Below are 25,077 nucleotides of genomic sequence, written 5' to 3' on the forward strand. Positions count from 1 at the left end.
TTCTGCTGTCGCTGCTGCCCCCCCCCCCCCCCCCCCCCCCCCCCCGGGGACGCTTTCCAGGCTCTCGCCTTTCCTGTTGCACCAGAGTCAGACATTCCCTCCCTTCCAGCAGCTCCGGGCGGGTGCGGACGTGTCCCGGCCCCTCCACGCCTTTCCCGATTCCAAACCCCTTCCCACAGGGATGCAGCCCTGGGGACGGGGCAGGTGAGCCCTCAGCTCCCTTTGGGGGCTGGCAGGGAGGTGCTGACCGGGGCAATGTGGGTGTGAGAACCGCTGAGCGGGGGCAGCTGCTGCCCCGCTCATCCCAGCACTGCAAGTCCACAATTCAGGAATAATTTGTGTTTTATCCGCAATGAAATTCAGTGTCTGTCAGCGAACCCAGCCCGCCGTGGTCACCTCTTGGTCATTACAGCTTCCTACACTGCTTTATCTGTGGAATATTCAGCTTTTCCCACCCTTTCTGTGCCTCTCTGGGTGGGCTCTCCTGTGATACCCCACAGACCATGAGTTCCCCAGTCTGCTGAAAGCCACTGGATTCTTTATTGCTCGTGCATACAAAAAACTCCAGACCGTGTCTGGCCTGCAGGTGCTGCCCACAGGTCGCAAAAGCTTAGAGGAATCAAAAGCGTCAGATGCTGTTCTGAAGGGTTTTCCAGCTGCCTTTAAAACAAAATGGGTTTTTTTTTCTTTTCTTTTTTTTTTTTCTTTTTTTTTTTTTTTTCTTTTCTTTTTTTTTTTTTTTTTTTTTTCCCAATGCTCCTTCTGGCCCGTGAGACCTCAGTGCTGGGACTGGGGCTGCTGGTGGGATGAGCCGCTCGAGTTCCTGCTGCTCCCCGGCCCAGCCTCCTCACTCAGTCCTGCACTTCCAGCCCAGCCCCCTCTGGCATCAAACGATTCCTCCTAAATCACCGCTTGAAGCTGAATTTAAGCAAAAAGAGGTCAAGCTATAGCAAGTTGTGGCAGCAATGAAGAGTGTTGCTGGCTGACATCGTGATCCTCAAGGCAGAGCCGGTCCCAGGCGTTGCCACCTCCCCCTCAGACCTGGTCCTGCTTGGGGGACACGTCCAGGACAGTGCTGTCCCCCCTGGAGCTGTCCTGGGCGATGCTGTCGGAGGTGACGAGGAAGGAGGAGTAGGCGAGGTCAGCATCCTCCTTGGAGCTCTGGGAAGGACAGGAGGATGCAGTCAGGGGATGGGGATGGGCAGCAGGAGAGAGGGCAGCATTTTGGGGATATCTCAGGATAACACGGGCACACTGGAGGAGTGGGACAATCCAGTGGGTCACGCTGGTGCCGGTGTGAGCATCACCCCTGGGAAGACCCCAAATGTTTTTAGGTTTGGGAATGCGTGGCAAGCCTGTCCCTGGGTGTTGGCATCCAGCCCCCCTGTCCTACACCTGCTGGGCTTTACTGGTTCCCCGAACTTCCTTTATTGCTCCAGTTCAGCTCCTGGCACTTACAACACCCACACCTCACCTGTTGGTAGGGACTTTGAAAAACACAGACTTGATTCTGGCACCTTCAGCCACTGCCAAGTGGTGCCACTGGACCATGATCTTACCTGAGGGGAGGAGAGGCAGGAGAGGGCAGGGAGAGGCAGAGAAAATTAGGGGAAGGCAGGGATCTGAGGAGCAGCCCTTGCAATGGCAGAGCCCTCCCTGTGCCCCCTGTACCACTGAAAAGTGGGATGTGCTCTGGTTTCCAGCCATCTGCTCATCCCAATGTTTCCCATTTCTGGTAACAATCCCAACCTTCCTGACACTGCCTGGGGCTGCTCTGGTTTATTTCTTGAAGCAAAGTGACTGCTGCAATTGTCTCTGCTGAAACAGGGAGTCAGGACAGGGGTGAGACCACCCACGGGGGCTGGTCCACAGCAGGTGCTGGATCGGAGTAAAATGGAGAGCACCTGGGTGTAAATAAAGCCCCTGGGAGGAGACACCCTGTTGCACAGACTGCAGGGCTGTGGCCACATCTCCCGGGTCCGTGGCCTCTCTCCTGCCTCCTCTTACCCTTTTTGCCTTCTTTGTGTCGGCAGCGCTTTCCAGAGTGTCCGTGGTGGTGATGAACTCTGCAGGCAGAGAAAGGGAGGTGTTGGGGAGGGGGCAGGGGCTGGCAGGTTTTTCTGTGGCTTTTGTGGGGTATTTCAGCAAGGAAGGGCTGAGCCCGGGGCAGGGCTGGGGTCAGCCACTCACCGTCCTGCCCCATGGGGGTCTCCTGGCTGTCCTTCACGCAGGCGCTGTTGCTGGCGCTGTAGTCCCTGACGCTTTCAAAGTCTGACATGCTGATGTTCGTCCTGTAGCTCCCCACGGACACCAGGTCTGGTGAGAGGGAGGAGAAAATCCCTCAGGTCTCGCTCAGACTGGGTGGGAGCACGTTCAGACCCAAACGCTCCGTGCCAGGCGATGCCGTGTGGCACAATGGGCAAAGCCCAGGGAGGGCTGGGCTCTGTCTCAGCCTGGGCGCTCTGGGAGTTGGAGCCCTGTGGATGGGCTCAGTGGGAGGAGCAGGGAGCTGGAGCTCTCTGGATGGGGTCATTGGAGAAGCAGGGACCTCCCCTGCCCGTCCTGGTGTGGCAGCAGGAGAGCAGCTGAGCCCAGCACGTGGGTATTGATTTAACTTAGTGCTGCTGCAGTTTCTTGGGAGCCCAGAAAGGCAGGGACTCACCAGATCTCTTCATCTGCCTGTATTTGACAATGGCAAAAGCTGTCACGACGATCAGGATCAGCCCAGCAAGAGGGCCCAGCACCAAGGCAAGAGTGTTGGAGCCGTGGCTTTCATCAGAGCTGGAACAGAGGGAAGGAGATCTCACTGAGGATGATACATGTGAAAATCCAGCAGGCTGAATCTGGGTAGGATGGTAATTCTGAGTGAGCATGATGCATTTCAATCAATGAACTGGATCCTAGCACATATAATTAATAAAAACCAAATAAAAATATAGGCTAGAGGTTGTGCTGAAACAGCTCCATCAGCAGCTTGGTCATAAATACGTGAAGGAAAATTATCTAATATTAACAAAAGTACTTTCAAATAGCTGTTTTGTACCTGGAATTTCTAATAATTTCCTTCTGATACTATTTGCTTGAAGCAGAGATTAATTGTGAGTCATCTTGCCCTTTGCTGTCATTTTTTATCTTCTCTGACATTTAGAGTAAAGTTCTTTGTGGATAAGATGATTTTTGTGTTGCTAAACAACACAGCTAGGGTGCACAAACACAGCAACCACAACGGGTCCATCCAAACCCCACAAAAATGATAAATGGCAGGGGAGGGAGAGAACCAACCTTTCTGGGGCAGCTCCTTTTCGCACCTCGGCATCGCTGTAGGCTCCTCCCGGGGGAACAGCTCCGGACTCGGGGCTGGAATCGCCAACATCCAGGAGCTCTGGGCTGTGCCTGGCATCGTTCCCTGTGTGCCCCGGGGAAGGAGGGTGGTCAGTGAGCAGCGGCATGAGAATTGGACACAAAAACTATTTGGATGTGTTTCGTGGACGTGGAGCTGCTGTGGGTTTTGGCTTTCCATGAGAGCCTCTTCAAAATGGGGGTTTGAGATCTGAAACGATCTCACACCAAATAATCTACTGCGAAAATCTCAAGCAGGCTCTCTCTGCCTGTGAACTTTTGAAAGTCTTGCATTTCTAAGTAAAAAGGCTCAAATTTCTAAGTTCTGCCTCTAATATGTCCAGATCAAACTTTGCATCCCTGCTTTGCTTTTACTCCTGGCTCCTTGCCCATCAAAAGCAATGAAATAAGGTTGTTTCTTTCTCTTTTCACTTTGGCCATCACCCACTTAGGGTGGCTAAATATGGGATACCCAGAGCTGTTCTCTTTCTCTGCTTCTAGCAATGTTCCTCCCCCAAAACCATTTCAATTCCAAGATATTCCACCAAAGCTGAGACCAAGCCCCTTGCTGTTGGTGTCAGCTTTTCCTGCTCCTTACTGGTTTCCTCGTTTTTATTAAGACAAGAAGTTCCCTGGAGCGAGATCCCTGCACTGGATCAGTTCTTCACCTGAAAGGTGCCAGGTGTTGCCTAAACTCAATGATGGTACAAACTGAATAGCAATAATTCGGGGGTTAAAAGTAAAACATGCATGGAAAGAAGTGAGTTTTAGACTGGATGTTTTGATGCCATGAAGATTTTTGCCTTTTCTTTTATACCCCTGTTATACCTTTTTACAACTTCTGTATTCTCAGTGCTTTTTGCCTACATTCTTAGACTTGTTTGTCAAGCTGAGAGACTCAACATTTTAGAAGCTTCGTAGCCAGGGATCAGTGTGCCCCAGACCCCAAGGTCCTCTCCAGAACACATTCTGTAAACCAAGATAGAACCATGCAGGGGAAGGTTCCTTGGGGAGGGGGGCTGACTTGAGCCTCTCATTGGGGAATCTTTGATAGATCTGCTAATTAGTAAAATCTATAATGTTATACCCAATGTTGGGAGGGGGGAAGACACAGAGATAGACTCGGCGGGGTGCATCTCGATGCACATGACCTGGACGTGTGCACCTAAGGATCCTTACAATAAATACCAAGGTAAAATCCCTTTTCCCCTTCTAACCGTGTATGCCTCTTGATTTTAAGACCAGGAAAAGGCATCAGTTTCATGACTGGGAAGTCAAAACGGAGCGGATGAAAGCACCGAAGGCAGATGGTGCAAAGCAGGGCGCTGCTGGCACCTCCGGGAGATGCTGGGCGGCAGCGCTTCTGTTTTGCGGTGCTGCAGCCTAGCGGTGATGGAGAGACCTCCCCGGGCAGAAGGGAGCGCGGTCAGAGCCGGGCCAGCGGAGCAGCCCTGCCCGGGGCTCACCTGCGGCCACCCGCAGCTGCACGGCCATGACTTCCCCGAAGAGCCCGTTGCGCTTCACCCCGCACCAGTACCAGCCTTCATCTTCCTCCGTCACCGGGTCAAAGCTCAGCACGACCGTCTTGTTGGACGTGTTACAGGTGGCACTTGGCCCCGGCAGCCCCTGGTCCTGCGCTGGCAGCACGGGGCAGCTGGTGTAGTTCCACTTGCACCAGTACTTCTCGTAGGAGTAGTACTTGCAGGGGTAGGAGCAGGTCAAACCCAGCCGGGAGCCCACTGGTGCCTCCACTTCCTTCTTGCCAGTCAGCCCAGGCTCTCCTGCAAGGGCAAACGGGACATCAGGGCTGCTGTGAGTGGTTTCGGTGGTGGGGGTGGCTGCCAGCAGATAACGGTGCTGCTGGGGATGGAGCTCCGAGGGAAAGTGCTCCTGGCGTTGCTAAATTGAGGCTAAAGAGGGTGTTTATGGTTCTTGTCTTGCAAGGCTTAAGAAACACTTAAATGAGAATTTTCTGTGAAAATTCCCACAAAACGGAACCTTTCTGTCTCAGTTGTAAAGCTGCTGGGGTGAGTTCAGGCTTGGAGCTCACGTCTCTTCCCAAAACGCCAGATTGCTCACTTGGGGTGCTCAGGAGGTGGATTTGTACCTCCTGAGCAGGCAGAGAACTGCCAGTGCACAGCTCTTACCGTCTACAACCTTCAGCTCCGTTGATGATTGCTGCTCCTTCAGCTCATTTGACATGCACCAGTAAAAGCCTTGGTCCTTGGCCTCCAGCTGGTTCAGGACGATGGTGACGGTTTTGTTTCCGGGGTTCTCGAACATGGCCACTCTTCCCTCGTACGAATACTTCACGTACCCAGTGTTGTCGATGATCTTGTCACATCCCTGGACTCTCCACTTGCACCAGATCCTCGTGGTGGATTTCTTTAGAGGATCATAGAGGCACTCGAAAGTTGCCGAACTTCCTTTTGTCCCGGTTACCGTGGTCTTTAACTGAGGGAAGTTTTTGTCTGTTGGTGAGAATGAAATGAGCAGTTACAAACGCCTCACTTGTGTCCATGGGGCACTCTCCCAAGAAAATCAACATTATCAGATCAAACAAAGCTGCTGTGGGTAAAGCAAGGCCAGGCAAAGCTCAGGGGGGCACCCAGCAGGAGACTGTCCTGGCACTGGTGGGAATTGATACTAAAGGGTCAGCCAGGCCTTGCTTTTCCCCAAGTTCTCTGGCTGTTTGTTGGCTTTGTGGACAGACATTCCAAAGCTTTTTTCCCTTTGCTAGAGGGAGCATCTACATCTGTCAGTTTGGGATTTAAGGAAGTAGGGGCTTGAAGAGACAGCTTGCTTGCCTCTGACTGGGGGTTGGAATTTGTCTCCTGGAGTTTTGGGCTGGGGAACAGAGCTACCCACTGCTGGGAAGGCGAAGTCTGGATACCAGCTTTATATAGCAATGGTTTAGTACATTACAGGTGGTTAAATGAACAGAAAGAAGTATTTAGATGAGAGAACAGGGTAATAGCAAAGAGAAATTTGAGTTCTTGCTAAATAAAGTGAGACTGCTGGTGATGCTCCTGAAGAGAAGGAAAGAGGAAGGGGAAAACACACTGGGAACAGCTCACCCTCGTAGATAAACACGTCCAGTTCCTTCGATTTTCCTCCGCTGCCATATTCGCCGGTCCCACAATAGTACAAGCCTGCGTCTTCCCAGTCCATCTGGGTCATTGTGACACTGAATGAGCCTAGAGGCTCCTCAAAAGTCAGCAGAGCTCTGCCTTTGAAGGCATCATCAATTTCCTGATAGCTGTTGACGATGGTCCGGCAGCCCTCCTTGTCCTTCTTGCACAGGTATCTCTTCATGTCGGCAGTCTCCGGCCCAAAGCTGCAGGACACGGTCCAGGTGCTGCGGAGCTTCACGTAGAAGAGCTCAGCCGCCTCAGGAACAGGTGGGGCTGTGCACAGAGACACAGGCAGGGGCTGAAATGAAACTTTCCTGAGAGCACCGAGCACCTGCAGCTCTCAGACACCGGGCAGGCCATCGGTGGAGCCTTGTTTAAAAGGGAGAGGGGGGAAAACTGAAAGAAAATGGTATTTTAGGGAGTCTGTGATTACCTTCAGCTACAGTGAGAGTGACTCTGTAGGAGAGCCCTCTGCCATTGACCCCAAGACCACACTGGTAGGAGCCGGAGTCCTCCAGCCCCAGCGCCGAGATGTTGATCTGGAAGTTCTCTGCCTCGGGGTGGTCAGTGAGGGAGACTCTGTCCTGGTAGCTCGGAGCGACGTAGTTCGTGGACACCATGGTCACACACCTGGAGCCCGACTCCTTGCACCAGTACTTCCTGTCGTGTCTGTTCACCGAGGTGGCCGGGTAGAAGCATTTCACGGTGACCGAGCCGCCCAGCACGCCATGGACCTGCCGCGGGCCGAACACGGGGCTGGAGACTGCGAGGGGAGGACAGGCCGGGTGTGAGTGCCCCACGAGCCACGCTGGCCACGTGTCCCAGGGCAGCGGGGCGGCCCCAGGGCTGGGCAGCAGCAGGTGCCCGCGGGGTCCCGTGGCACCGAGGGGCACCCGTGAGATAAAGATGCTCTCCGGACCCTCCTCCTCCCTTCCCAATGTCAACTCCAGTCCCTGGCCACCCCAAGACCTGTGCCCTGGGCAGGTGACACTCACTGCTTGCCTTGGGGAGGTGTCTGCTCTTTGCAGATCCCGCTGGGAGCAAGGCGAGCAGGAACAGCAACGCCAGCAGAGTCATTTTTCTTGCATTCCCTGGAAAAGATGTGGAAGAATGTGGTGAATAATCACGCTTGCAACATGTTAACCATCTAATAGTCTTCGTGCTTTGAGGATATGAGGGTTGTGGCTACTTGAAGTTGGGAGAAATGCGGTTTTTAATTGCTCCTATCAAGGAATTGAATAGGAGAGAGGGAGTTGGTAACTCGGTTCTTGCCAGTGATGCTGCATGGCAACAGGACTGCCCATGGATCTCATCCCAACACTCCAATATTCCCTCTGTCACAGAATTCCTGCCTGAAGCCTGTATTTGGTGGCTGCTCTTTGTTTCCCTGCTCTGTCCAAGGACACACAAAAGAGGAAAAATGGTGATATTTTCGCCTCTATTTTTTTTTCTTTCCCCAGCTGCTGAGGAACTGAGTGAGCTGCAGGGATTTGCCTCAGCTCTGCTCCTCCAAAAATCAGATTTTATTGGGCATTTCCTGAGCACAGCTCCTGATCCACCTGCCCATTCCAAGTTCACGGAAGGCACCCACAGGAGCTGATGAGAGGTGCCAACGAAAACCCTTATAAACAAGCGGAGGAATTTGATTTCAGGGCATCGAGTGACAATTTTATTAAGGGTAATTCCCAGCAGAAGAGAAAAGCTTTTATTTCCCTGTTAAGATCAAAGGTGTTCTGTTGTGCCTCTTCCTTGTATTGTGATTTCTCCTTGCTCAATGGCCACTGGTAGGTGGCTAATAATTAACTCACTGAGCATGAAAAATTCTCTTTCAAACACATCCCAGAAGTAGCCAGCAAGGCAAACATAACAAATTCTGCAGAAAGTAAACAACGTGGCACAAAGAGGGCCTTGATATTTGCTCTGGGCTCACAGCAGCTCCGCTGGCTGATGGTCACCTCAGTGCCCCCCAGCCCTCACTCTGTGGTGCAAGCAGGACCCCAGTTCAGCCTTGCCCATTTTGGCAAAGTTGAAATAATCTGTTATTCTGATTTCTTCAAAAAATTCAACTGTTTTTGGGATACAGACCACGTTGTTTTGTGGGGTAGGGAAGGGCATTTCCAGGACAACCTGGTTGGGACCATCCCCTTCCTCTCCAGTGCTATTTTATGCCTAAATTTTGATATTTTCCAGGTTTCCAGCAGCAAATGCTCTCTGGCCAGGCTGGCTCTTCCAAATCTCATCCGTTACAGGACTTTCCTCACATTTCTGTTGTGCTTTTGGGATTCTGTCAGCCCTAGGGAGAATTATCTTCAGATTCATGATGATTTGGAAGAGACCAGGACTGAGCCCTGACTTGGGCAAACCTGAGCCAGCAGCTGCTCTGTCTGGGTGTGGAACACCAGAACTCAGTTCCCAAATTCTGCTGAATTCCTGCTGTGGGGATTTCCAGGGGTCAGCCCAGTCTGGCCCATTAGATATTAACTATTGCTCCTAACGACGACCCGTGTCAAGGCCGTGCCATGGGCCCAGCAAAACCCCAGGGTTTGGTTGTGACATTTGTCATTCCAGCCTGGGAGCCCTTCTGGCGTTTTTTGGAATGTTTGCTGCTATTCAAATAGTTGAGAAATAATAACACAGAGGTAATACATTCTATACTGAGGTGATATATTCTATATATTTTATATATTGGAAATATTTTCCCACTCAAATCCCTTTGACCCGTGGGGAAGCTGTGCAGATGCAAATGGTTGTAGGGAGAGCTGTGCTGTGAGGAGGTGCTGGAGGCTTCTGTGCCCAGGAAAAGGGCACAGCAACAAATTTCATCCTGCACAGGACTGGGTTTTCCACATCTTCAACTGCCCATCAAGGTCACTGCTTACCTTGCCTTGCCATGAGTTTTATTTGGGGGGAGTGGAATGGGGAAAAGCCCCCAATCCACCCCATTTTCACAGGGTTCAGAATGAGCAATCAACTTCCAGACAGAAGATCAAGCTGACCCAACACGTGCAGAAAATGAACGTTTCCAGTTCCAAACAGAGACAATGAGGAGAGAATGAATGGGAGGGGCTCGTTTTGTGATGCTGTGAGCAGAAACATCCAGGCAGAGTTTACTGAAGATTATCAGGATTTACCAAGAAATCAGCAGTTTTTAGGAATGCCTGCAGTGCTTAGGACGCTCTGAACTAAGAATATTTGTGTCAGTTAAACATGTGAGCAACAAACTCCAGAAAAGAAATGAAATAGAATAAACAGGCAGCTCTCACAGCGGTGACTGAAATCCCAGCTGGGACTGTGCTGCTGGCCCAATTCCGTGTTCCTTTCAGCTGTTGGATCCACTCTACACTAACCTGAGACCTAATTTTATGTTCCTTTAAGCTGTTGGATCCCCCATGCACCAACTTGCTGCTTTCCAGATCAGACCTTCATGGTTCATCTGTTTATTGGGCTGGAAAGTGAAACCAGCTCCAGCACTATTAAAGAATTTTGGTTTAATTCTCCTCTTCCTGCAAGGAGCAGGAACATTCCATGGCCCAAGAGCACTTGTTCAGCTCAGCCTGGAGGGATTGATGGTGCCAGGGTGGATTCATTAACAGTTGCAATGAGGGGATGTTTATCTGTACCTCAGAAATGTATTGAATCTATAGGAATGCTCCCTTTGCAGAGTAGGAATTCAGGTGTGCAGGAGCCCACACCTCCCCTGGCCTGGATGGGACAGGGCTCTGCCAGGCTTCTCTGATTTCACTTTTAGGATGTCCAGCCCATTCACTCAAGCTCCAGTTTCTGTTTATCTTCCTGTTAACTGTACAAGCTTCTCAGGGAGCTTCTGAAGCAGCTCCTTTCGGACAGAACCGCACCAATTCTCTTCTGAAATTTCAAAATCTGCCTGCTGGCATTCAAAAGTCTGTAATGACCTCAGGCTGAGTGGCAAAATTTAGATTACTACAGTAATATTTACTAACTTTTAATTCCTGTGTTAAAACTTAATGCAAATATTGTAATGATAATTAATAATTTTCTCCCCCCAAGAAATTAAATATTAAAAATCTACTGCAGAGAAGAAACCATAACTGCCATAAGCCTGTTCCTATGGCTCTTTCAGGAGAAATCAGCCTCCCACCAGTGAGCCCTGAACATGAAATGGTTCCAAACCGCAGCTTCCCTCCCGTGTGAGGAAGGGTCCTCAAAAGGAAGTGGCCCAAGACTTGTGTTCTTCTCCTTCCCCATCCCAACATGGTCCTACAAGAGGTTTTGCATTCCCAAAGATGATGAGGCAGTGTTACTTACACTCAGGGCTCCTCCTGCAGTGTTGGGCACTTCTTGCTTTCCCTCTCAGGCTGACCCTGGACCTGCTGTGAGTGAGCGGTGTCCCGGTCCCCGCGGGGCTCTGGCACTGCCAGCCTGGTTTAAATACTCGCTGCACTTTCAGCCCTGCATTTCCACCTGTTGTGCCTTAAAGGAACAACATCCAGCAGCGCTGCCAGGTGAGCCCCAGCCCACGGCAGGGCCGGGCAGCCAATGCCCAGCCCAGCTCTGCTGTCCCTGCAGGGTGCCCTCTCTTGTCACCCTCCTGATCACAGCCACCCCAAGGGCAGGGGGCTCTCACGAAAGGTCCAGGGCACCTCTGCCTCCTTTGGGAAGCAGCCTGGTGGTTCTGTGGGGTCAAGTCCATGGAGGGTCCTTTGGGTACCCCACACCAGCTTTTTGCTTGGGCAGCTGTGATTCCTTGCTTTGCCTCGTTTTAATGATGCAAAAGCAGGAATTCCTTCTAACTGGGGGGGGGTCACATGCAGCTTTTCTCATCCATTCAGGGAAAGCTGATGAGTTTGGACAGGATGGCAGCTCCAGGCATTCCTGCCGTGTCTGGGAGCAGCAAGATCCTGACCCAGAATTGGGATCTTTGACAGATTTGCCAGATGTTAAAGCCAGCCTTGGAAGTATCTTTTGTTTAGCTGAGGGTGTTGAGCTCTTTTCTTTCCATGAATGCACAGCTTTTGGGGTGAGCAAGGAGCTTTTGGCTGTTGCTGTGCTTGGTGGGGATCTTGGACCAGGAGAACAGCCACCACCACCTCTCCTGGATGGGAGCAAACCCCGATCCCCTCCAAGCTTCCCACCAGTGCTGCTTCCCTGGGCATTCCAAACATTCCCCAGGTAATGCTGGCATTACTTTTTTGCCTTGTGGCCACGGAGTTGTGCTGGCTGGACCACAGTGGACTCAGCTGTGTTTGCTCTCCTGGAGCTCCCACTCTGCCAGGCCAGATCCCTCGGGATCAGCTTCCCTGCTGGATCCTGCAGAGGGATGGAAATGTGTATTTAAGACCTTGCAGAGGAAGGTGGGATGGCCATGGGCAGAGGAAATCCTGGCAGAAGCACTGGAACCTGTAACTGCTGGTGCATCTCAAGAAGGAAAAATTAATCCAAGGCGAACAAACAGGTTTTTTTTTTTAACCAAACCTCCCCTTTCACCCTCAAGGTTTCCAGTAAAACCAATCTGTTGCCTCATGCAAATATATTTGAAAAGTATTTCCTTGCTTTAGCACACGAGGAAGCGTTTTCCTGCCAAGTCCCAGGTTCCAAAGCATTTTGGCATCTCCAGAAAACAAACAACCTTCGGATTGCTTTTATTTGGGGAGTGCAGATTGCAGCATGAACCATGATCTGAGTGTAAAACCCACGCTGCTGCTCGGGGCTGGGCTGTGCTTGGGCTGAAGCTGATCTGGTTTTGAAGCTGTGGATATCCCTGCAGAAGAGGTGAAGGAAAAATAGCACTTGGGAATGTGGGTGTCTGAGAAACTGAAATCAGACGTGGTTTATGTGTTGGAAAATGACTCCATGGATCAGAATCAAAAAAAACAAACCAGAAAATTCTCATTTTTTGAGCAACCTGGTCCCTTCCAACCCAAACCACTCCATGATTCTCCGATATTTTGCCTCCCACTGAGCAACCCTGAAGCCACAAAGATCCTTCCCTCCCCACCCCTCCCCAGCTTTACCTTTCCCTCAGGGAAATAACCCCCAAATAGCCAGGTTCAGGTGCATAATTTTATTCTCTCTTGTGCAAAACACGGAGCAATTTGGGCAGTCTGGGGGTTCAGCTCTCAGTTAAGGGGATTTGGGTTCTGAGCAGAGCAATGGGAGCTGTTGGGGGCTTGGCATTTTATAGCTCTGCCCTGGCTTTCCATAGGGAAAATTCCCAGCTCGGGTACATGGGGCTTTCACAGAAGGTTCTGGCTCCAGTCTTCATCAGGCACCTCGAAAAGTAACTTTTCCCCATAGGGCAGCTGTAAAATAATGAAACAGAAGAGAAGCTGTGACCTGGCACTGCCTCTCTGTGGTATTTGCAGAAGTGATTCCATAGGGGTTTCTGGGTTTATGCCAAACTTGGTATTTTAAGTGATATTTTAGGGGGTTCTGAGAAGAGAAAGCTGGAGAAACCCAGGTCAGAGGGGACTTCTGGAGTCACCCTCCTGCTCAGCTTAAGAGAATTCTCCCAGGCTTTACCCCAACCCAGACATCTGCGAGCAAAAGGCACAAATAATTTCTGGGTTTCATTCTCATTTTTAGGAGTTTTGCACAGAACACTGAGAGTTTATTTTCAAGGTTTTAGGGGGGACATACTTTTTCCTTTCCAGTCTTTATATTTAGGACCAGAAGGCCCCTTTTGGCTCTGAGTGCATCATAATGAGAATGTGAAATCACCAAATTTCTGAGCCACTATTCCACTATTTTTTTTTTTCCAGTGGAGTCCTTTTCACTGATACGAATTCCTACGGGTTAGATACACTTTCAAATATTTGCTCAGATGATTTTTGCAGGAGATTTTCTCTGAAAAGCATCAACAGTCTGAGACAGACTCTTACACAGAAGCTGGTCATCCTGATATTCCCAAGGATAGCAGAGATTGTCCTGCGCAATAAAACAAAAAAGAATGACATGGTTGCAACACAATGAACAATAATTTCTTCTGTGCAATACTGAGAAAGGTGATAAGCAATCAGAATTTACTGAAATAGGCAGGAAGAGCGATAACAGCTTTAGTGCTTGCAATTAAAAATTACAATCAGCCCTACAATAAATATATAAACTTTATACAGGATTTAATCCAAGTCTTTTGAAATCCATGGCTTAACTTTTCTTGGTAAGGAGTAAAGGCAAGAGTTTGGCAGCAGAATGGGATTCTTGGACTGTGGATTGTCTTTCCTGGACTGCAAACCTGGTGCCTCTCCTGTGGAGAGCCACGAATTCCCCGCTTAAAATTTGAGTTTCTTCTCTCCTACCAAGGGAGACGACACTTGCAGTGCCAGCCCCAGCAAATACCCACCTACACTTGCCAGAGCCCATCCTGAACTCCTGCACTTCTCCTGGGCTCGGGTTCTCCTCCATCCTTTCCTCCCTTCCAGGACTCAGCCCAGCACGGGCCGAAGCTGGCTCCAGGCTCCCCGTGGTGCTTCCTGCTTCTCCTTTAAAACAAAACACACGGATGCACCGCAGGGAACACCCCCACTCGCTCCTCTTTAAGTATTCCAGCCTGCCAGACCCCAAATTTGGCCATTATTTCACAGTTCCCTTCTTGTGAAAAATGTGTTTCCCCTCACTGCTGTCATCGCTGAAGGTTTTTTGTCCCTAAATTTATTTCTATGGGTATAATATGGTCTGGATTAAGATAGGTGCACGTATCTTTGCAGATCAGTCATTAGAAGGGATTTTTTGGGCCTGTCTTTGTCAGCTCTGCACTGAATGAGCTGGATTTGGCCCCAGAAGCTGCCCAGAGTGAAGCCACTCGCACCACACAGGTCCCTCCCTTCAGGATTTTCTATCACTCACGGGGCCATCAATCTTCTACACACAAAACCCAGCCTTGCTTTCAGCAGGGCTCCAGGATTCCCATTTCCTTCATTTGTTTTGTGTTTGAGCACATTTAAGACAAAACCAAACAACTTCTCAAGGACTTTGCTTGCAGGTCCAGCCGCGCTGTCGGGCTGCAGAGCGGACACGTGTCTGAGAGATGGAAATATTCCATGGGTCAGACTCCAGCCCTTGCAAAACAACCACTGCAGCCCCAAAAAGTGTTGCCTGGCCAGCTTACCTGGCTTCTTTAGAAGCTTGATTTTGGCCAGGGTGAGGATGGTGATGGCGACGCAAATCAGCAAAAGCAGAGCTGGTAACACAACTGGGAGCAGCCGTGATTCCCCCGAGGAGCTGGGGAGATGAACCACCAGGATTAAACTGGGTTTGGATTCACCTTCGTGGTTCATGCAGGTGGTTGTTGTCACACTAAAGGGTATTCAAGGAGTTTTAAACTCTGTCTGAATCAAAGAAAAGTCAACAGAGTCAAGGAGAGCTGAAATCATTCAATCTGGAGTTTGGCTTATGAGGGAGTGATTCCTGCAGCTGCTGTGTGGGGTTAGTGCTGCCAGCTGAATTAGCCCCTCCAGAGGAAAATGAGCTGTTTGCACAATACAAATTCACAAGAGATACGTCCTTCTGGCGAGTTGTTACAACCCTCACGTTTTTGGAAGGTGTCTTCCCTCCTCTTTCTGTCAGGATGGCAGGGAAATGTGGCTTGGGGGAAGCTGGGGATGGGGAGGATGGGGCGGATGGGGCTTCCCATGCTGGGGCTCAGGGGGTTGGATGCAAATCCGAGGTGCCCATCTCAATATTGAACTGGATTTGTGGGCTTTGCCCAGGTTGGGTCTGGCTGATCCTGCAGTACCTGGTGCATCTGCACCAGATCCCCTCAGCAGGGCTGGCTGGTGGCCACAGCGGGGGGAGAAGGGCTGGAGCTGCTCACAGGGAGCACAGGAGGCAAATCCACCGGGAAACCGTCTGCACTGGGGTGAGACACAGCCACCGGTGTGGAGAACAACCTGGAATGACTCCTGGCCAAAACGCTCCCAGCCTTTTGAGGGACCTTGCCCAAAGCTCAGTCCTGACACAGCGGCGAGCACCCAGCACTGCCCGTGGGCTCCTGGCTGCTGCGGGGCTGGGGAAGGTGCACTGAGCTCTGCAGCAGCTGCACATTCACCAGGGCTATTGCTCAAGCTCAGCAACGCTTCCCAAGGTCCTGTCTCCGTCCTGAGCACAGGGAACCAGGCAGGAGCACAGCTGTTGACTCTGGCACCTGCTCCACAGGCGGGTTGGAGGCAAGTTCAAAGTGTGCATGGACATGAGGCAACCTCACCTTCTCCAGCTTCTCGTGTCTTCAGGTGTTTTCAGCTGTGCACAGCTTCCACAGGGCTCCGGGGAATGGGGCACAGGTTGTAAAACACCAAGGATGTGGCTGAGGACTCACCTCTCCTGGAAGGTTTCACCTGGGGAGGTTGCAGCGGTGCCCGGGGTGGCAGTGGGCAGCAGGGTGCTGCTGCCCTTGGGGACAGTGCCCATCGTGGTGCCCTTGGGGACAGTGCCCATCGTGGTGCCCTTGGGGACAGTGCCCATCAGGTCTGCGATGCTCCCATGCCTGGGCGTGCTGTGGGCAGCAGGACTTGCTGATGAGGGTCTCACAGGAGGGGCTGTTCCTGGGTCTCGTGAGGAGCAGATTTCTGCACAGAACATTATTTTGAGGCTTTAATACCCACCTTCTTGCAGAGGCAACGGGTTTGTTAGATTTACTGAAGATTTACACATTTCACCTTGCATCTCATGTGAAAAAACACCAGACTCAGGCATTTCTGTGTTCCTTGGAGTCCTACAGAAAGCAGCCTGGGAGTTCTAATGAAAACCTTAATACCTGGCAACCATTCCTGCTTTAACCCCGCTCTTTCTGCCGTTGCCAGAGGAGCAGTTCCATGGACCTGTGTATTTACACTCTGCAGTTTCTCAAACTGCAAGATAACCTTCAGCTTATCTTCAGAGCCAAACATGTCTCTGTGCTGCACGTGCCAGGACCAGGATGTCAGATCCCAGGGCGTTTGCATCATAAACAATCGATAATATAATCCAAACCCATCAGATTTCCTCCGAAAGCTCAGCTCTCACACTCCTGATAACCTTCACCATCACCTCAGCTGCTCTTTAATAACTGAGGGGAAAATGTAGAGCTGCTGCTTTCTCCTGGTGTGGAATGGTTTGGGGATCACCCAGGCCCTGCCACCACCTACCCTTGTGGATGAGCAGCTTCAGGGAGGCCGTGAGCTCTTCGTGCCCACTCCTGGCCCCACACCAGTACCACCCTGCGTCCTCCTCCCCCAGCTGCCTCAGCACCACCGTGTAGGTCCCGCGCTCGGGGTCACTGCTGGAGATTTGTATCCGCCCTTTGTAGGACTCCAGCACGAATCCCTCATCGTCCAGCAGCACCGGGCAGCTCCCTCCCTTCCACCTGCACAGATACTTCTTCTCGTAGGTCCCCTTGGGGTCGTGGTGGCACTGGAAGGACAGCGAGCCCCCGACTGTGCCGCTGAAGAATTTGGGTCTCCTGGGAATGGTGGAGGCTGCAGGGGAGGGACAGAATTAGCATTTCACGCCCCTCACCCAGCGCTGTGAACCCCCCATGCCCTGTCCTACCTGTGGCCACCTGCAGAACCACCTCCTGTGGGCTCTCCTGACCCCTCAGTCCTTGTGTCCCACACAGGTACAGCCCCGAGTCTTCCTTCTTTAGGTCATTCATCAGGACTTTGAAAGCCCCAGAGCTCTCCTGAGGGGTGATAAGGATTCGGCCTTGGTACCTCCTGTCCACGTAGCCATCGGAGCTGGCGATGAGACCGCAGCTGCTTCTGCCCACTTTGCACCAGAACCTCTTCTTGTCACCTCGGGTGTCCCCAGAGGGGCACAGGACAGTGACAGAGCCGCGGAGCTCCCCTCGGATGAGCTGGGTTGGCCTCGCCACCGTGGCATCTGTAGGGAGAGAGCAGGACAGGGACTGTCAGCTCGCAGAACCCCCAAAAACCTGCCCCATCCTTTGGCTCTACAAATTCTCTCAGGCCATGTTCCTGAGCTCTGCTCCAGGATAATAAAGATTCATCTTTTTAGCTTATAATAACTGAAAAATATCCGCACACACATATCTCACACCCTAAAAACCCATCAGTTATTTCCTTTACTTCTCCAAAACCCGTTCACTCAGACATTTCCTCTGTGCCCTTCCCCAGAATCTCCAAACCTGGGTTTCCAACAGCCAGGAGAGGGTTTCCTTCCACATTTACATACCTTTTGCCCAATCTGGGTGCTTTTACACCCCACAATTACAAACATCTGGTTAACAGAAAAAGCTGAGGCGCCTGCTGCGTGTCGATGACCCCAAACCTCTCCCAGGAGAGAATCCTACCTGCCAGAACCGTCAGGTTGAGGCTGACGTAGAGCCCGTCGTTGGTGCTGCCAATGCCACACCTGTAGGTGCCCGCGTCGCTGCTCCTCAGCCCTGTCATGGTCACGGTGAAGGTGCCGTTCTGGGGGGTGTCCCCCAGGGCCACCCTGCCCCGGTACTCGCTCGAGGTGTAGCTGCTGGAGGAGATGATGGTGTAGCAGACCCCGGTCGCTGCCATTTCGCACCAAAATTTCCGCTCGTATTTGTTGGCTGGGGTGGGGGAGTAGAAGCACCGGTGGGTGACGGAGCCTCCGAGCCCTCCTGTCAAAAACCTGGAGCCGTACAGGCTGCTGGAAACGCGCTCTTCTGGGGACAGAAACAGAAGGTTTTGGTTACTCAGAGACAACCAGGAGGACCCAGCATTGCTCCTTTGAGGCAGGGCTGTGGTTCTGAGTGGCACCAGGGGACATCTGGCTCAGGAAATCTACTTTGGATGTGCTGTGTTACCCACCCCGAGTGCCACTTTACCCACCTGAGGGGCACTGGTGTCACAGAGCCACTGGCACAGAGGGGGGACCCTCGATGCTCCTTACAGGACACTCTAGACCCCTCCCAGCCCTGGAGTTAAAGGCCAAGGGCAGAAATTAATGGGAAAAACCTCTGGCATTTGCAAACTCTGCCTGATCTGACAACCTCCTTCTTCCTCTGGATGCTGCAGGAGAGCTGGGATTCTTCTCCCAGCACTTCCCGCAATCTGCTGGCTCTCTGCAGATTTGGACTGGGCAGGGGGGTGTCTGGACTGGTTTGCACACTGCAGGTGGAGGTGTTTGGTGTCTAAGGCAGGATTTAGCCAGAAGAGCACAGCCTGTGTCCCCGGTTCCAGCTTTACCTGCTCTTATCAGGGGCTGAGGACGCGGTGACTCACCTAGCAGCAGAGCTGCTAAAAGGAAGAGAAGCACCATGTCCAGCCCTCCCGAGTGTTCCCTCGGCCAACTTCACAAATCTCACGCTGGGGACGGGATTTTGCTGATTTCTGCATTATCAAACAAAAGAGAGAGATTGTGGTAGCCACTGGATTGCTCTGACGGCTGCTCAGGGCAGGGCGGTGGCTCCGAGACTCTGACCTGTCCTAGGCCAAAAATAGGGGAATTTTAAAAGGAAAAAAGGTGCTAATGGTGCTCTGCCTATCTCTCCCTCCTGCTTTGAACCCTGTGGGGATGGGGTGGTTGCTAAAGGCATCGCTGGCAATGAGGGGGCAGTGACGGCCAAAAGATGTGTGAGGGACCTGCTGCGGCACCGAGCCTTCCCTTCTCCCTTCTCCCTTCTCCCTTCTCCCTTCTCCCTTCTCCCTTCTCTTTTTTTTCATCCCAAGAAACAGGAGGAGAAGCTGCAGATCTCAGGGATGCCAACACCCTTAAACATCTCCTGTCCCCCCCTCCAATCATCCCCCTTTTTAATTTTTATTCCCTGCCATTTATCTTTGCACAGATTGCTGTTGCCCCTTTCCAGATCCGAACACAAACAGTGCCTGGCTGTTCCTGTTGAAGACAGGGATGACTTCCTTGTTTGAATTAAAAACTTTGGCTCACTGCAGCGTTTGCTCTGGAATTCTTTGTCTGAGGTTTGCCTCGTCCCCAGCGCTGCCCAAACCTCGGCGAGTGCAAACCCCGTGGTTTATTTCACGCTTGTTCAAGCGTTGGGAGCTCTTCAAAGCACTCAGGGAACGTGAACAAGGAAACTCGTAAAGCCATAAGGAGCCTCATTCCTGCTGGGCTGAGTCCTGGGCCGGATGCCCACAAACCCCACTGCTCGTGGGCTGCAGAGGGTGGGAGACGAGCCCAGCCTCGCACCAGTGCCACGGCTCAGCCCAAACCAGCACAACCAGTCCCTTGCACAGCCCGTGCTGGAGACACTGGGCACCTCCCCAGCTTGCAGACACCCAGCTCTGCCTCCCCTCTGCTGAGGGAAGTGTGGGGCAGGGCTGCAGAAATGCCCCTTCCCCGCTGGGCGCAGCCTGGGGGGTCCTGCTGGCCCAGGATCCTCACCGGGCGCTTCCCCCCAGGTTTCTCCTGTTTCTGGGGCAGGGGAGGCAGCTCAGGTCCCCCCAGCTCTGCTCGCCTGGGGCAGAGGGCTCAGCAGAGCCTCAGCAGCTCCCTCACCCCAGCCCACAGTGGGGTGGCTTGAAAAACGGGGATTTTCACTCAATGTCATAAATTCCCACCAGACCGGAGGACTTGAAGCAAGGAGGAGCTAACAAGAATGCCCTGGGAGAGCTGAATGGCCTTTTTTTTTCATCAAGAAATCAGTAAAAATATGATCCCTATGCTTATTTATTCTTTTCTGATGTCCAGCAGTGCACTCCCTCTTTTCCTCACTTGTGGTCTGCAGGACAGAACCCTCAGCTCCATCTTAATCTCATTTAATGTTAGTTTTCAGGCAAGGAGGTGTTTTTTAACGTTTTTAACCAGCAAATAGGCATTAAATATAAAGCAGAAAGCGACAAGAAAGAGCTGGAGAAATCCCAGGAGTAAACCACGCGTGGTTGGTTTTTTCCTGTCTTTATTTCAGTCTTACATTGTGAAAATGTTTATAGGATCTGATTAAACCATTATCCTTCCACCATCCATAACTGGGATGCATTTTACCTTGTCCACATCATTTTTTTGGGTGTTCTTGGCCAAAAAGGACAGTAATTTAATTTATAGCTTTAAAAAGAAAAAAATAATAAAGCCACAGTGGGGAGAAAAATCACCTTAAATCACTACCTTTATTTTTTATAGAAATAATTATGTTAAATTTCAGAACTGTTACATTCTATGGTGAAATCTCTCAAGCTATCTCCTATAATCATTCTACAACAGCACTGTTCTCCAAAAACCAGTGGTTTTGGGCAAATTGAGGCTCACCTACCTTAGATTGTGATGCTTCTGTGCTGGGAATTTTCTCCTCCTCTGCCTCCAGCTTGAATTGAGTTTAATAAAGTTGTTTTTGCAGCTGGCAGCTCAGTCTGCCTTTGCTTTTCTCTTGATGTTTAATTCTTTTTTTCATATATTGATGTGCAGAGTTTAAAATGGGTGCACTAAAAATCTTCTGAGGTCTTGATGTGCATTGCTGAGCAAGCTGGAGATGGGCAAAATGCTCAGGGGAGTAGCAGAGGTGCCACCAATGTAGTGAGGATGGGACCCAAAAATGGTCTTTTTTAGCTATATAGGGATGTGGTGACATCACAGAAGGGGGAAAAAGGGGTCAGGAGCAGAAACCGCAGAGTTTGAGAGGAATTCCCCTGCTCTGCAGACAGAATGCTTTAATATGGAGCACCTGTTCCCAGAGAGCTGTAGTGAAACGGTGTTAGCCACTTCCAGGCAGAACTTCACATCGAGAACTTTGTGAAAGGTTCCTCAAACATCTGTGGTTTGAATGGACCTTCACTGAGCTCATGTCTGTGTTTTGATCCTGTTTTAGGGTCAAAAAGATGGTTTCTGCTTCAATTTTTGTCACAAACCAGGCCCCGAAATGTGAACGAGGTGGGTTCAGTTCACAGGGTCTGAAGATGGAACATAAACACAATTCCTCTTCTGCATGACCCCAGTAACTGAGAGAAGTGTGGATGTGCTGATATCTTCAAACCATGGAGGCAGGTCAGTTATTGCCAGGGGCTTTGGTCTGCTTTGCCTTCAATTAAAAATGATGGGCTGCAAGCAAGAACCCACCTGTGGCACTCGTGGGCTGGCTCCAGCACTCCCTGTGTCCCAGGATCTGCAGGACAACATTCCCTGTGTGAGGAGTGTGACGGGTTCGGAGGGAGATTTAGAGGAACCACTTTGTTCTCAAGTCCAAGGTCTTGATTTTCCCCTCTTGGGTCAGCCAGGGCGTGAAGAGCAGGTTGTTTTCTGTGTTAACACAATCATTGGAGCACTTTGGAATCTCCCTGGCTGAAGATAAATCTCCATCGAGCAGTTTTGTGCCATTAATCATGATATGATTGCTTCTGTTGCAGCAATTGTTGTGCTTCCTACCAAACCTGCCCCATAAATTCCCCACTCTTGGCTGGGCTCCGGCAGAACTGCTCTGTCTGAGGGCATTTATTGCCATGCCAGCAGCAAAGCAACAGGACTGGCCTTGTGCGAGCAAGAAATTGGATACAGGTGATGGTGGGACCCCCTCAGGAATACTCAGTGTTGTTTTGGAGAATCATAAAACCACGGAATTACGGGAGACCCTCCTGGGGCAGCACCGCTGTCTCGTACCTTCCACTGCTAAAGGAGAGTTACAGTTCTTAGAATTTATTCTTCCGGCCTGTGCCCGTAAAGGAAATTCCTCTTCCTTCCTCTGGCAAGCCCGAGCTGGAGGGGGAATCCTCTCCCCGGGAGCAGCACCGGGACAGGCAGAGGCTCCATCCCGTGTGCTCCATCCCTGTGCAGATCTCCATCCCTGTCAGCACCTCAGCACGGCCTGCCCGCGCTCAGAGCTGTAATTAATGAATGATAACAACCCCTGCCTGCTCCACGGTGCCCGGTTAATGATTAAACTCCTGCTTGGAACCAGCCGGGGATGTCACTGCTGCACATAAACCCCTCTGCAAGGAACAACACTGCCCCTCTCTGTCTCTTCCTGGACTTCCAAATCCGAGGGTGTTTGGAAAAAACGAGCTGAGCTCTCTGGAAGTGGAGATCCTCACTCGCTGCCCTGCCAGCGTGATCCATCCTTGCCTGAACCCACCGGGTCTTAAGAGCAGGAACGAGGAGCACCGGGTCTAGTTCTGGTTTAAGATATTATCGGGTAACTTTGCACTGCCGGCAAACAGAGGAAAGCAAACCCAAACCAGTAAACCCTGCTTGCTTTGGCACAGCAGTAAAAGGCTGGAATGCCTCTGGCCGGGCTCCTCTTTGCAGGTTGTTGGATCTGTGGGGCCAAGCCCTGCTCGGGTGGGAGCTGCAGTGACGAGCTTTGGCCTTTTTCCATTTACAATTCCATTAGAAACAAAGGCCAGGGGCAAAAAAAGAGAAAAAAGATAATGGAGAGAAACCTGGTGGAGTTGGAGAGGGTCCTTCCCTTCACGTGGGGAAGGGCAGAGCCTCGGCTCCTGGTTATTGCCCAAACCATGCTGGAATGTGGTCAAAAAGCCGCAGACATCTCCAGCCATCTCCCACAGAGCTGGAGCAAGCCCAGCTTGATCCTGGAGCCCAGGTTTGGTGTTTTCCTGCTCGGTTCAGCAGCCTCCAACCCTCCTTCCCCACCTCTCAGCCCCAAGGCTCCCCTGACGCCGCCCCAGAGGCACAAGGGCTGTTATTAACCAACACAAATGATTCCTGCTGTGGCCTGTGCGGCTGATGATCCCTGACACCGCCAGAATTCCACCAGCCACTGCTCCTGAATTTGATCTTTGTAATGAAAGATGTGCACAAGGATGTTTCAGTTGGGCCAGTAGGTCTTGACAGGCTCATGTAGACATGGAAATGACACGTCTGAGCCAGGGTGGGACTGATAGTTAGGAATCAGATGAATATTCCGTGCAAAATGCAAAGCTGGGCATTTTCTTTGTTGTTTTTAACATTGTTTTGCCACATAAACTCAGTCTGGATAATCTGCATGAAGACACTGAGGGTACATTCACCAACTCTTCTGAGACTTGTTGCTTCTGCAAGGCTGTGATCTCTCTCTCCGTGGCTGTTTTGTGTCTGGGCTCTGCTGGGATTTTGCCTTCTGGGCACAAATTGAGTCAAATATGCCCAGAATTAGATTCATGGAATGGTTTGGGTTAGAAGGGACCCTAAAGATCGTCTCATTCCACCCCCTGCCAAAGTACGAAGTCTGATTTTGGGGGTCCCCAGACCAGAACCCAGGAGCTCTACTGGGCTCTGGCTGAACCTGGGGGTAGATTTTGTTTGTGTTCTTGCTTTGTCCCCCACCCAGACTTGGAGCAATCTGGGATGGTGGGAGGTGGGTGGAACTGGATGACTTTTAAGGTCCCTTCCAACCCAAACCATTCCATGATTTTATGCTGATGACAAAGCGAGTGCCCTTGTTCCTTACAGGCAATTTAATTTCCAAACTAACGCAGGTTTTCTTTAGAGAGAGGGCCTGACCCGTGGAGGCAATCGAACCAAACAATTTACTGATGTTAATTAACTGCTTGCAGCACTAAGCTGCACTCAGTCGTTTCCATCGCTGACCTTGCAGCACCAGCACCTTTCCAGGACACTCTGTGAATACCAAACAGGCTCAGGCTGACAAAACCCACAGCCAGGCTTTTAATCCCTCTCCAAACAGGCAGCACTGGAGCTGCTCTGTGTGGAGAGGAGGGGAGGGGAGGGCACCCTAGAGCAGAACTGCACCGCTTCGCCCCCACACACGGAAGGTGTGCACGGGGGCGGATGGTGCTGACCCACAGAAAGAACCCGAGGAATGCACCGATGCCTGGTGAGCTGCACTCGGGGGAAGCAGGGAAACACTCGCTTGTAGCTGAGCAATTCACTGAATTCCTCTGGGGCTGGCCAGCCTGATGCAAACCTGTACATCAGCAGAAGAAAACTCGCCGGCAGCAGGAGGCAAAAGGAGCAGCTGGGCTGCAGGAAGCCACTGCCAGGTGCTCCAGGTGGAGCTGAGGTGGCCGCGCTCCCAGCAGGAGCAGGAGCAGGAGCAGGGGCAGGGGCAGGGGCAGGGGCAGGAGCAGGGGCAGGGGCAGGGGCAGCAGCAGGAGCAGGGGCAGGGGCAGCAGCAGGAGCAGGAGCAGGAGCAGGAGCAGGGGCAGCAGCAGGGGCAGGGGCAGGGGCAGGGGCAGGGGCAGGGGCAGGAGCAGGGGCAGGGGCAGGGGCAGGGGCAGGGGCAGGGGCAGGGGCAGCAGCAGGGGCAGGGGCAGGGGCAGGGGCAGGGGCAGGAGCAGGGGCAGGGGCAGGGGCAGGGGCAGGGGCAGGGGCAGGAGCAGGGGCAGGGGCAGGGGCAGGGGCAGGGGCAGGAGCAGGGGCAGGGGCAGGGGCAGGGGCAGGGGCAGGAGCAGGAGCAGGGGCAGGGGCAGGGGCAGGGGCAGGGGCAGGGGCAGGGGCAGGAGCAGGGGCAGGGGCAGGAGCAGGGGCAGGGGCAGGGGCAGGGGCAGGGGCAGGAGCAGGAGCAGGGGCAGGGGCAGGGGCAGGGGCAGGAGCAGGGGCAGGGGCAGGGGCAGGGGCAGGAGCAGGAGCAGGAGCAGGGGCAGGGGCAGGGGCAGGGGCAGGGGCAGGGACAGGGACAGGAGCAGGGGCAGGAGCAGGATCCCTCTGTCAGCAGCAGGGCTCGGCTCTGGGTGGCACCAGGCACAGTCACGGGCCTGCTCTTGCATAAGGTCCTGGCCCCTGGGCATAAACAGCTCGGTTTCTAAGGGCTACCGACAGA

General features: G+C 52.1%; 2 protein-coding genes across 7 annotated transcripts; both read right to left on the minus strand.

Annotated features, from left to right (window-relative positions):
• Positions 1-516: 516 nt before the first annotated feature.
• PIGR (polymeric immunoglobulin receptor) lies at positions 517-10,890 on the minus strand. The gene is made up of 11 exons (XM_032133338.1): positions 10,758-10,890; positions 7,469-7,564; positions 6,907-7,236; positions 6,417-6,746; positions 5,487-5,810; positions 4,806-5,120; positions 3,283-3,406; positions 2,663-2,781; positions 2,191-2,316; positions 2,008-2,066; positions 517-1,161 (listed from the first exon to the last, which is right to left on the minus strand). Exons 2-11 carry the CDS (start codon positions 7,548-7,550, stop codon positions 1,036-1,038), a joined length of 1,935 nt encoding a protein of 644 aa, XP_031989229.1. The 5' UTR covers positions 7,551-7,564; positions 10,758-10,890; the 3' UTR covers positions 517-1,035.
• A 1,608-nt stretch (positions 10,891-12,498) lies between these two features.
• Positions 12,499-24,351, minus strand: LOC116455442 (polymeric immunoglobulin receptor-like). 6 transcript variants are annotated; one of them, XM_032133341.1, is made up of 10 exons: positions 20,623-24,348; positions 18,638-18,745; positions 17,734-18,075; positions 16,974-17,303; positions 16,571-16,900; positions 15,763-16,012; positions 14,557-14,669; positions 13,792-13,930; positions 13,331-13,376; positions 12,499-12,751 (listed from the first exon to the last, which is right to left on the minus strand). In XM_032133341.1, exons 2-10 carry the CDS (start codon positions 18,672-18,674, stop codon positions 12,686-12,688), a joined length of 1,653 nt encoding a protein of 550 aa, XP_031989232.1. In that variant the 5' UTR covers positions 18,675-18,745; positions 20,623-24,348; the 3' UTR covers positions 12,499-12,685. The 6 variants fall into 6 exon arrangements, with proteins under 6 accessions (XP_031989232.1, XP_031989231.1, XP_031989234.1 ...); XM_032133340.1 differs by having other exon boundaries at positions 17,734-18,078; positions 20,623-24,347; XM_032133343.1 differs by lacking the exon at positions 20,623-24,348 and adding an exon at positions 18,245-18,330 and having other exon boundaries at positions 17,734-18,078; positions 18,638-18,729.
• Between the last annotated feature and the right edge of the window lie 726 nt (positions 24,352-25,077).

The sequence above is a fragment of the Corvus moneduloides genome, chromosome 24 (genome assembly GCF_009650955.1).
Source record: "Corvus moneduloides isolate bCorMon1 chromosome 24, bCorMon1.pri, whole genome shotgun sequence".
NCBI classification, from domain to species: domain Eukaryota; kingdom Metazoa; phylum Chordata; class Aves; order Passeriformes; family Corvidae; genus Corvus; species Corvus moneduloides.